The 13,052-nt window shown below is 41.2% G+C and overlaps 1 protein-coding gene across 1 annotated transcript in view; it reads left to right on the forward strand.

Annotated features, from left to right (window-relative positions):
- MBD2 (methyl-CpG binding domain protein 2) overlaps positions 1-13,052 on the forward strand; it is a 71,881-nt gene that overhangs the window by 28,827 nt on the left and 30,002 nt on the right. Inside the window, exons 2-3 of the mRNA XM_089497394.1 lie at positions 11,689-11,848; positions 12,489-12,626. Coding sequence (XP_089353520.1) covers positions 11,689-11,848; positions 12,489-12,626 — 298 coding nt within the window. The remainder of the gene's footprint in view (positions 1-11,688; positions 11,849-12,488; positions 12,627-13,052) is intronic.

Genomic DNA, 13,052 nt, shown 5'->3' on the forward strand with positions numbered 1-13,052 from the left:
CCCTGAGCAATCATGTCAGTTTTCTGCCAATTTTTGAAAATGAAAATGCAAACCAGGAAAATGAAATGCAAACCAGGCAGCTTGGGGCTTGTTTTTGATGTGCTCTTTTATACATATGAGTGTGTAAATCCTGATCTTGCAAAACATATTTGTATATATTTAAATGTTAATTCTTGCATAACCCAGAGAGTACATAAAGAGATGTGGTGGAAGGACCCCAAGCCTCTCTTTAATTGTACTGTTTTTCAAACTACTTGGGGGGATCAAGTTTTAAATTGTTCATAGCATTGTTAACAATTTAACCCCATTTTAATGTTGCTTTTGTGTTCGTTTTGTCTTGTATCTATTTTAATTTGTAAGACACTTTGAGTTGTTTCTCTCTTATGAATTTTTGAGTTTTAAGAGGAAGAAAGAGGGAGCCTTCTCAGTGGCTTCTCCCACCACAGTGGGAATTCCCTTTCATAGGAGGCATGGCCGGCCTCTCTCTCTGCTCTTTTTCTAAGGAGATTATTGCATGCCTTTTTTTGCCAGATCCGGGCATGGGCTGGGAATGGGCTCAAGCAGGTGAAAACGAATCTTATTGCATGCCTCTTTGCAAAACTCAGCTGCATTATGTACCCTATCCAGACTCCAGGTGTACTTTTTGAAGAATGGGAAAGTATCATTCATTGGAAAAGTATGCCAAGAGTCCGGATCGGGTATGCGATGCGGGTGAATTGGGCAAGGAGGCATGTGATAAGATCCGTTTTCACCCATTTAAGCACATGCCCAGCCTGTGCCCTGGTCAGGCAAAAAAAGACATCCGTTCATCTCTTAACTGTTAGTACAGCCTGCATACCTTGCATTATTTTGGGTCTCCAAATTTTCATATCTGGAGCCCACATGTTATTAAGAGATTGCGATGACCTTTGGAGTCCATCATATTTGGACCTGGTCTCTCATTTCCTTTCTCTATCTTTTTCTTTCTTTTGTATTCTGTTTTATTATCATTTATTTATATAATGCCATTGATGTACATGGCACTTTACAACAGAATAAAACATTAATAACTACTTCAATATAAAATATTAAAATCCAATATTAGAATATAGTACTAAAATGCAATATGTAGTAAAATACAATAGTAAACTGCAAGCCCCCACCCAAAAAAAAAAAAAAGTTACAAGCACAAACACAAAATATTTATAGTTGGTGCAATATTTGGGATGGCACATAGTCTGCTCTTTAAATTCTGGCCCTCCTGTTAAAGAACACTTCTGCTGTTGCTTTTTATAAAATAGCAGGTGCACAAACACTGAAATTGCTGTCTGAGTGTGGTGTATGTTTCACACTCTTTGTGGTAGAAGATAATCAGGGTGGGTTACATGGCAGCGAGTCTGTGTTTTGACTGCTAGCTAATGGGATTGGGCAGTGGTGAAGCAAAGCTCCAAAGCCCTGTTCTACTTGACAAAGTTTCTCTTTCAAGCTTGGTTCCTTCTGACTGAACAAATCCATTCCTTTTGAGTATAGGGTTGCACTTTTCTTAGGCAGCATTTGAAAGCAAGAGCTGGCCAGGGAAGTGTAAGTGGGAAGTGGAACTTGGCACCAGGTCTCCTTTGTGTCCCCTGTCAGTAAGCTTGTTTACTTTCCGTTTCAATTACACTGAGCAACTCCCCACCTCAAGATTTGAGATTGCAAAGGTGTTGGTTAAGATAATAAAGTACTCTGGGGATGGTTTCTGCCAGGGTTCTTGTTTCTAAAATAACTCATTCGCCTGAAAGGTCCAAAGAGCTTTTAGAGCATCACAATTGCATTTGAAGTGGTGACTTGATGCCTGAGTTCTAAAACTTACTGTATTATTTTATTTATTAAAAATGTCTAATTCCTCCTTTTTAAAAAAAGAAAAAGAAGTAGATCCCACCCCCACAGAGGCAGCTGACAAATATTTTTTTAAAAAACACTGGAAGTACAGAATATAAAATTTCCTGAACAGATAAAATCAGCTAGGATAACAGTATCCAAAAGGTACTGCTTATAGAGGTCCATTACACCCACCCACCCACCCACACACACACACAGAGAGAGAGGGAGAGAGAGAGAGAGACCCCGACACCCCTCTCTGCTTATACAGGTCTGTTCTTGGACATGTCACACACCTGAGGAGGTAGACTCAAGTCTATGAAAGCTTATACAGCCGGCCCTCCATATCCACAGATTTTTTATTCACAGATTCAAGCACCCATGGATTGGAAATAATATATTCCAAAAACATAGAAATTCCAATAAGCAAACCTTAATTTTGTCATTTTATATAAGGGACAAATTTTTACTCCACCATTGCATTCAGTGGGACTTGCGCATCCATGAATTTTGGTATCAACAGTGTGGTCCTGGAACAACTCTCCTGCAGATACCAAGATCCCACTATATTACCAACTTCTTTGTTTCAGTTAGCCTCAAAGGTGCAAGAAGATTTTTTTGCATACCAGTATCCAAAAGAAACATATTCAGGAGTAGCTGTATTGTCCTTATTGCAAAGTACAATAACATCTAATGTCCACAAAACAGTTATACCTTTGTTTGGCCAACCAAAATACACAAAATACCCATTGCAAGCTTTTGAAGCTTCACAGACTTCTTCAACAAGCAAAGGTGTTAAAAACTGTACAGGATAAAATAAAAATGATGATGTTAGTTGTAGACCTGCATATTGTCAAGATGTCGGTATGTTCTTCTGTGTTGAGATGGTGAGGGGGGATATCTATGCAGGCAGTCCCCTCCTCCTTCTGGCCATGTGGCACTGGGAACAAAGCATTCCAAAGTCCAGAAGATAAAATTTAAATTCCCTTAGCAATATAAAAAGGTACTTCCTTGGTTCTCACAATTCATTTTAACTTTAACAGTTTATTGGCCACTGCCATAAACTCTTAAATGAATTCTGAGATCCAAGGAAGTACCTAACTGAAAGAAAGAGCCCATACAGACAGGCCAAAATAAAGCTGCTTTGGGTCACTTTGGAGGTATACTGTTTAAATGATGCATGAGTCCTAAGAGGCCAGAAGCTGTGCCAAAGCTACACTTCAGTCCTAAGCGCAACTTTGTGTAGCTTTCCCTGTGGTGCTTTATAGGGAAGAGATTTTCCAACCAGATTTCTGAGAAGAAGCAGAGTGACAAAAACCAGAAAAGCAAAGCTGTAAGTACAGAAGGAAGAACTCACAGACCCAAATTTATTCAGATCTGTTACAAGAAAAAGGTTTTCCTCAAACAGGAAGGTCTTCTCAACGCGGATGGGGAAAACCCATTTTGGAAGCAGCAAGGTGGACTTCTCTGCCATGTAGGCAACCATATTTAATTCTGTGCTGATGGAAACTTCCTCTGTAAACTGTCTTTTGAAGTATCATTTTTGTCATGAAAAATGAAATACAGGAAAGGTTTTGTTTTGTTTTTAAGAAAAAGGTTCCCCCAACATCTCTTTCATCTTGAAAAGTATTTCTACCCATATTTTATCCATCTGTTTTAAATTCTGCTTGGTGGTTTTATTCCTTCTCCTCCAGCTCACACCTGTCATACCTCTGAACCTGTTAAAAATATTATCAAGTGCTAGTGAATCAGATGTGTAGATCCAGTGGGACTTGAGTGTAGAAAAAACCAGTCCCTGTTCCCCTTGCTGTCCATGGCAACCCCCAAAAGAATGTGGGAGCATTTTCAGAGCTGCTTTTTCTAGGGGTTAGAGAGAGAACAAGTCACCCCTCCAGGTGTTGTTGGGATCCAATTCTCATCAGCATGGCCAGTGGCAATGGTTGGTGGGAGTTGTCATCTGGTGATGCCCTGAGGTTGTTCCCATTCTCATGCTTGTGTTATTATTGAGCTAGAAATGAGGAGACTTAGCTTCAAAGCCCTGCATGGTCATGAAGCTCACCTGGTGACTTTGAGCTAATCGCTGTCTCTCAGCCTAAATTATGACACAGGATTCGTGTGAAAATAAAAGGTAGCATGTATGTTGCTCTGGAGGAAAATTGGGATCAAATGTAGTACATTTAGCCCTCTGTATCCACAGATTTCTTAACCATGGATTCAACTATCCACAGTTTGCAAATACACACACATACAGTCTGCCCTTACCTAACACAGGACATCCGTTCCGTTCCCCTGCTCCCATGCCCCCCCTGCATAAGGCAAATTGAGAGTATGCTGAAGCCCATTCATTTCAATGGGACGTTATGCTGTGGTGCACGGTGTGTGGTGTGCCATGGGCGCATGCACCATATTAGGACTCACTGTCCACATAACCTCAAGTCCGCGTATGGTGAGCCTGCGTATGACGTGGGCGCACTGTATTCCAAAAAGCAAACATTGATTTTACCATTTTCTATCAGGAAAAGCATTTTATTATGCCATTGTATATAATGGGACTTCAGCATCTACGAATTTTAGTATCCACAAGACTCTTAGAACCAAACCCCAGCGGATACCAAGGGCCATCTGTAGTCACTCATGAATATGGGTGGCGGTGTGGTAAGAAGTAATTATCCCCTGAATGAGCTGTAAACCTCTTTTCTCAGGTTTCCATTAAAAGAAGCGACTCTCTATTTCTCATAGAAGTCAAGATACGAGGCAAAATATGCAACCCCTTTTGTTCACATTTGTTACAATTGACCTCCTCTCCCAAGTTTTTCAGGGTTTTAACCAGTGGAGTAAGTTATAGTAGTGACTGACACAGCCTCTCTTGGGAGAAGGAAGTGTCTGTTTTATTTTAAAGACATTGTTTGTTTCAGTTTTCCCACGTGGGAAGTGATTGCTCTCCCATGACATCAGAGAAATTCAGGAATCTAAATGTAGGTGTGATTGGACACACCAAACAAAGACAAGAGTTCAAGATATTTCTAATTCAGGTCTAATTTAACACTGTATCTCTCAATCTCTCCTATACTGGTAAGCATAAAAAAGTGTCTTCTAATTCATGCAGACAAAACTCAGAATTACTGAGTACTCAGACTATTGAGAAGTGTACTCAAACCTTTTATCATTGGCACCCCATTTACATCTACATGCGGATGTCACACCCCCACATGCTTGATGTAATGTATGAATAAAAATATTTTTTATTTAGTGTGTGTATTTTCATTCGCACATTGTTCAAATTAGAACTGTTTTATTTAAGTAAATTCAATATTTAACTCAACATGTGTACATCTTACATATTAAAAAGTTTGGGAAGAGGAGAAGGAGGAAAGATCAGAGCTTCCATGTCTGGTGCCCCCCTTGAGCAACTCTTGCACCCACCCTGGAGGTGCCACACCACAGGCTGTGTATTATGACAACAACGAAGACCAGTATGACAACCATTTTGCTGTGAAGTGTTAGTGTGCTGTATAGTAGCCTTGCAGTGAATGCCAGTGTGCAAAGGGGGTTTCCTTTGAGATTAATTGGGCAAAAGACACTGTAACATAAACTTTCGTAGACTTGGGTCTAATCTGCACTGCAGGAATAATGCAGATTGACACTGCTTTAACTGCCATGTGCAACACTGTGGAATTCTGGGATTTGTAGTTTGTTGTTGCACCAGAGAAGGCTAAATATATCACAAATCCCAGAATTCCATAGCATTGAGCCATGGCAGTTAAAAGCAATGTCAAACTGCATTTATGCAATGCAGATTAGACCCTTGGTCTGCTTTCTCAGGTGCATGGAGTCTAGTTCTGTGGTACTTAAACTCTGACCAGAGTTTCCTGGTGTGTTGGAATTTTGTATAAAATGCAGTAGGTTGTGTGTCTTGTGAAGCTGCAAAGTCAATTGTAGGAGCAGTGTGGTTTATTACGGGACAGAGGGAGCTGTGATACCCTTTTATCCCATATCCCATTTTAAGGCACTGACTTTACAGATTTAATGATGTCAAAATCAACTAGCATTCTCCTGTAGTCTTCATGCCTCATTTTTTTCATCCTGTTCCATGATGAAGAGATCTAGTAAAATTGACACATTTAATGATCTCTGAGCTACCTGGTAAAAGTATTGCTTTAAGTGGATTTTAGATTTCATTCCAGACTATCTTTGGCTTTCTGCTATGAATATAGCTTAGCTTTTTGTGGCTTGCGGAAATAGCAGAGCCTAGTAACCTATTGATGCTGCACTGTGCAGGCTTCTTGTAAAATGTAACGCTATTTAACACTAAGCAACAAAACTGTAAAAGCCATAGTGGCATACTATAAGTATTAATTACAATTAGGAAGTAATGCTCTTTTTTGCCCTACCTTCCAATTTCAGTGGATGCCCATGAAAAGAGTGGTCATGGCACGGACTCTTGCCAGTCAAAGAGGAAACAGGCAGTAAACTTATTTGGGGCATTTAAGCCCTTGTGTCTGTATAATGTTGGTTATTGGGTCCTTGATTCTATGCTCAAATAACTAAGAGGCCTGTGAAACAGTGATGGATTAGTCAGAAAAGCAAATGATTTGTGGGAAGGGCTTGGTGAGATTTAAATAGGCATGTCAGGAACTTGCTAGCAGTTTCATTTCAAGATGCCTATTTTAAGACATGGCTACTTTCACTCTGACTCTTGAGTGAACTTGGGAATCATACCACTTTGCAAAGCCGTACCCTCTCATCTCACCCTCCATCCGGTCTGGGAGTACACACCTTTTTCAAAGTTTCAGAGCTGCCTTGCAAAGAGAATTAACTATCATCCTTGGTCTCTGGATGGTCACTTCTTAAACCAAACTCCTTAATTGTCTTTTTTTTAAAAAAAGGACTACTGTACCTTTATATACTTGTAATATGCCTGGCCTGGTGTAGAGTGAGGTAGAGAGCTAGGAAGAGGGAGAGCCATACATGTGTGCTTATTTGTGTCTAAACACAACATGTGTGAATAGGTCATTCTAGACATCTCCCCATAAGCAGGGGTCCCTGGTGTCCTCAAGTCAGCTCAAATGCAACATTGCCCCATGGTGAAAGTTTCAGAGCTCAGAGGACAAATTCCAGAATCCTCTTAGCATCATTGCCTGTTCCTTCTGGCTAGGGGAATTCTGGGAACTGTCCAAAAGTAACTTTTCCAAGCTCCACTCACACCTTCAGTTGCCCATCACCAAACATGCAGTAAATGAGTAGGGTGCCCAAGCATAAATGAAGGCTTTTGGAGACATAAATTGTCTCCTGCAGAAAATAACTCAGTGATAGTTTGGGCCCTGTGTGCAAACAGGTAGTTCCTCAGGTTACATCACTTTTCCTAGCCTTGCTTCCAACATCTATATGACAGGAGCAAATGTCTACAGTGGAAGGCCTAGACACAGCCCTGGCAGCTGGAACTGAGCAATCAGGGCATGAGGTTCTCAGAAATTCTGCACATGTCCTACATTGACAATAGGGAATAGAAAATCATGTGATTGCAGAGTGAAACCAATGGTTGTGGACACAGTCATTCTGTGAGCAGCAGTGCTTATGTGTGTGGCTCCCACATGGAGCTTCTATTTTTCAACATGAATATGAAGTAACTTGTATTGTCTCCCTCTCTCAAGATTTCTGTACTTCCCCTTATGCTCTGTGTGTCTCAAAGCCCCTTTTTCCTACATGGATCTCCCCTTTCAGAAAACAAAGCTCTAGTTTCCAAGGAGCAAATTAAAGATTAAGGTTGCAGCATTAGCAAATAAATGCAAATTGTGAACTTTACCAGTGTTGCATGGTTGTTAGTGCTGGATTAGGACCCAAGAGTCCCCAATTCGAATCTCTACTCACCCATGAAGTCCACAAATTGCCCTTGAACAAGTTGCAATCTGTTAGCACAGCCTTCTTCACACATGGGTAGTGAGGATAAAATAGGGATGAAGGAAAAGAACAGACTCTGAGCTCTTTGGGGGAATCCAAATATAATGAAATTCTGTAATCTTAGAATTTGGGATAAAGTAGAACTGCATTTCTGACTCTCTTGCTAAGATATCTGTCATGATGTTAATAATTTCATTTGTCTCCTCCCCCAAACCAAGAATACAGTAATTATAACTAGTGAGTTATAGTAGGCTGAAAGATGCTAAAATCTACCTACTGAACTTCTCAGTTGAGTAGAAATGTGAACCTGTGTTTATTATGTCCTGACCCACCAATTTGGTCAAGGTAACAAAGGGCTGATTATGCATTTTATTGCACCAAATATGTCATTTTACACTGGTGTTTTCTATAAGAATACATAAAGTACAAAGGAAAGATGTGTGTACTGCCAAGTGCATTGTGATGTCCTGCCAGGACTGATTGAATTTCCCCCTGCATTTTCTTTCACATTGGTTCAGGCCTGTTGCCGGGCCCTGAGTTCCCTCTGGGGGAGGGGGTGGTGGTCCCATGGGTTCCATGGAGAAAAGGACAAAAGCGGGATGATGCTGCAACAACTTTAATAAACACAACTAGAACAGGCCCGAGGGCAACAGTAACAGGCAAGTTTCTTCACTGCCCTTCTTCAAATATCAAACTCAAAAGACCCCTTCCGGGCATAAAGTCCAGTCCCGTTGCTTAGCCCTTTGGGCTCTATAGTTCTCCCAGGTCAGCGCTCTCGTGGGCAGGAGATACCTCTCGCCGGCCCCGGCCCAAGGCTTCTCGCGCTGTTGAGGCGCTCCTCCCTCGGATATCCCACAGCAGGCGTGGGCCGGGATGAAGCACTGGGCGGGCTATGTAAGGCTCGGGGTCCGAGCCTGTAGGATGAGGTGGCCACCAACTTTGCACTAGGGGTCGGCCCTCCAGACTTCTTCCCGGGCCGGTCCTATGACCTCTAAAGTGTCACCGATTAATCTCGGCCGTCAAGGCTTCACTCACCCTCGCTTCTATCCTGGCCTCGTAGCCCGTCTCTTCCCACTTGCACGGCGTTTGCAGTGGTCCTCCTTCCGCCTCCCTCTCCCCTTCCTCCCCCCGTGGCTCTCCTTTTCTTTCCCTTGACCCCGCCCCTTCCTTCAACTCCACCCGCGCTCCAGCTGCTTCTCCCTTAGCAGGCCCTCCTTCTTCCCGCGGGGTTTCTCCAGGGTCCTCAAGGGTGTCGTCCTCCACGGTGGGATCCCAACCCGACTGATCTCCCTCCTCCACCCTCTGACAAGGCCATAGTATGTTTAGTGTAGAAAAGTTCTTTGTATTAGTTGTGGGAGGAGTTGTAGGATTCCCCTGCATTATTTCCAGGTTTGGTTTGCCCTTTTCCAGCATGCTCTGTTGTAGCTGGAAGCCATTAGTTTTGGAGCAGTCTTTGCTGTGAGCAGCAGAGAGCTGTCTTTGGTGGCAAAGAGGCCCAGGCAGCCGGAAAGGGCATTTCTTACACTTTAGCCAAATCAGTTACCAAGTTAGCCATTTTAGTTACTATCAGCAAGAAAATAGAGGAATTCAGGAGCTGAAAGACCCTGCACCAGCTTCATTGAGTGAGGAGAGCAAACTAACATCAGACCCAGAAAGATGACATCCGGAAGATTGCTGAAACTGTAAAGTACCTTTTATTTAGAGCTGGGGAGGAGAAAACTCTTTATTTTTGTCCTTTAAATTAAATTTCCCCCCTTTTGAACTTTACATTCAGCTTCAGAGCCTTTTTGGGTAAAGAGTTTGATCTCACCAGGGTACCGGCGTTGCACACCCAAACCTGCCACCACCTTTAGTTGGGTGTGTCTTCACACGCATAGTAGTTGTCTACTAGGAAGGCATGATGGCTTCCGATTGTGTCCTTTGCCTGTTCTCAAATCATTGGAGAGCTATAACTTCTTTGTACATCATCTTCCCTGGTGGACAAGAAAGAAGAGTAAACATAGCAAACATGACTATGAAGTATGAGTTGGCTACAGTGACATGATGTAAACATCTGATATAAACAAACAAAATGTCCTTGTTATGGATATTCCTTTAAAGCAATGTTGGCCATTTCTCATTTTCTTGGGTACTGCTGTACAGACAAAGGCCAGTGAAGTCTGAATACCTTTATGGATGGTGAGGATCTATGGTAAAGTTGGTAGAAGTTTTACAAGTCTTGTGCTTGGTGGCATGATCACACATTTCTGCTTGATGGCATGATCACACACTTCATTATATGCAGGGCTCAGGGAGGAATCACCTTCCAAGTTGGCTGTCATTCTTCTGGCTGTTCAAATAGGTCTTGAGAAAGTTACCTTTTTAAATTACATCTGTCAGACTTTCTCGGCTAACACTGTCATTGCCTGTCCTGGCAGGAGGATACTGGGACTTGTAATCCAAAAAGTAAGATGTGCAAACTCTGATCCAGAGTTTGTATGATAGAGCAACAGAGTAACAATTGGAGACATACATGCCCTCTGTGTTCTTCTCTTTAAATGAAAATTATGAGAAACGTATTTGCTACAGCACAATCCATATTTGGCAGGATTAATGACGTGAAATAAAGTTTATGAACTGGCCATCCCAACTTTAAATTATGGGAGCTGAAATGGTGAAAACTGTAACCAAAGAAGACCATAGCCACAGATCCGCCAGAATACATTCAGTGGATGAAGGAAGGAATCCTGGTGGTGGCAATTTCCGTCTTATCAACTATTAAACTCTAAATAGGGTTGTGAAGTTGGGGCGGGGGGAGAAGGTTGTATGTCCAAGGGCTGCTTACCCCCCTAATTTAAGACACATTTCTTGATGTGCTTTGAAACATCTGGAAAGGAAACAGAAAAGCAGATGTGTAGCCTATGAATCAAAACAAAGATAAAAGGTGGTTCGTATTTAGCACCTCTTATGTGCCAGATTTGTAACACTTTAGTAGTACTAATAAAAGATACTATGGTTGCTATGTGCCATCAAGTTTGCTTTCACATATGGCAACCCTATGAATGAGAGAACTCCAAGAGCCCTGGTCACCAATAGGCCTGATTAGGTCTCGCAAACTCAGGACCTTGCTCCTTTATTGAAGTGATCAATCTTTACTGTGGTCTTTCATTTTACAGAGTACTAGTGTGTTTTCTAGTGAGTCATGCCATTTCATGATGCGTCAAGAGTCTGATAATTTCAGTTTAGTCATTTTGGACTTGAGAATTAGGGCCTGATTTGCTCTAAGACCCATTCATTTTTAGCAGTCTATGGTATCTAGTAGAACTCTCCTCCAGCACCATTTTTCAAATGAATTGAGTTTCTTTCTGTCAGCTTTCTTCATTGTCAAGCTTTCACAATCATACATAAAAATTAGAAACACTACGGCATGGGTCGTTTTAACTTTGGTATTTAATGATACACGTTCATACCAGAGAATCTTATTTAGTTCCTTCATGACAGCTCTTCCAAGTTTTAGTCTTCTGATCTCTTGTCTACAGTCACCATTTTGATTTATGACTGAGCCAAGGCATAGAAAATCTTTAATAATGTCAATGTCTTCATCATTTGCAAGTAATGTAAATGATCTATGGCCATTATTTTGTTTTCTTATTATTGCACTGAAACCCTGCCTTTGCACTTCTTTAACTTCCATCAGTTGTCATTCCAAATCTCAGCAGTTTTAATGGCAGCAATATGTAAATGTAATTGTTGGTGTTTCTTCCTCCAATTTTCACACCTCCTTCAGCTCTAATCCTGTTTTCCATATGATGTGTTCTGCATGTAAGTTAAACAGATAGGGTGATAAAATGCAGCCTTGGCAATACCCTGCAAAGAACAGTATTCATATCTGTTCTGGAAAATGCTCATGCCATCTTGCATGATGAGGTCCTAATAAAATTTTTCTTCTTTTCTTTTTTATTAAATCTGTAGTCCAAGTGGAAAGAAGTTCCGAAGTAAACCCCAGTTGGCAAGATACTTGGGGAACACTGTTGACCTCAGCAGTTTTGACTTCAGGACAGGGAAGATGATGCCCAGTAAACTACAGAAGAACAAACAGAGATTGCGGAATGATTCACTCAATCAAAATAAGGTTTGCTCATAGGCCCACTGTATGGATATGCAAGTTTCCCATGTTACTGGTCAGATTTGTTGCCATCTTTTGAGGCATAGGAATATACTTGTCAGATACAAGGTAAGGTTAGCCCAGTGTAGCCCATACTATATACGTGTAGTCCATAGCATACAGGAAGCCAAATGTGTTAGGATGTGTATATGTATCAGTGGGAACTTGGCTCTACTGCTGTAGTTTAGAGAAATGCACCTCATCAAATTCCAAATGCTAGAATTCCATAGGAGAAAGCCATAGCAGTTAAATTGGTATCAGATAGCTACAGTGCTGTGTAGACAATCACACCTAACTATGTGGCATCATTGAATCCCTTAGGGCTATCCCTTGAGACCAGTATACCTCTGAGGAAGCTGTGAATCATTGTGTATGATACATGCTTGTGTAAACTTGTGCATAAAACTCTCTCCCATGTTTTGTATTGTGTTAACTGCCTAGTTTTTCTGCTTTTTAAAAAAATTAAAATGCATTTAGTGTTAAGGACAAAAATATGAGGGGAAAAAGATCAGTTCTTGTCTGATTATCATCAGCGTAAAGACATCTTATGTTTACCTATTTTGTTTCTTCACCATGAAATAACATGATTTCTTTTTTCTTCAAATAGGGAAAACCTGATCTAAACACAACATTGCCAATCAGACAAACAGCTTCTATTTTTAAACAGCCTGTGACCAAAGTTACCAACCATCCTAATAACAAAGTGAAGTCTGATCCACAGCGGGTGATAGAACAGCCCAGACAGGTAACTGAGGTGATGGTGGTGTCCTCTTAAAGGGTAAGTTCTAGAACAGTGTTTCCCAAACCTTGGACCTCCAGATGTTTTGGACTTCAGCCCACAGAATTCCTGATTATTGGCCAAACTGGCTAGGGTTTAAGGGAGATGATGTCCAAAACACCTGGAGAACCAACATTTGGGAAATACTGTTCTAGAAGAACAGCGTTTAAAAACTACCTAGTAAACCTTCATGGAGAAAATGTTGAACTAAACACAGCTAGGACTGTCTGTTGACCAGCTGCCTATTTTTCTAGCATGATGAAATTATTATGAAAATAGCTGTAATTTCTATTTTTTATTAAGTGTATGTTCTCCAAGATGTTCAATCTATTTTATCTTCACAGCAGCCTTATGAGGTAGGTTAGACCATGAGCTGTTGACTGGTTTTGGGTC

This window comes from Sceloporus occidentalis, unplaced genomic scaffold (genome assembly GCF_023333645.1).
Source record: "Sceloporus occidentalis isolate IW3139 unplaced genomic scaffold, rSceOcc1.0.p SCAF_1, whole genome shotgun sequence".
Lineage (NCBI taxonomy): Eukaryota > Metazoa > Chordata > Lepidosauria > Squamata > Phrynosomatidae > Sceloporus > Sceloporus occidentalis.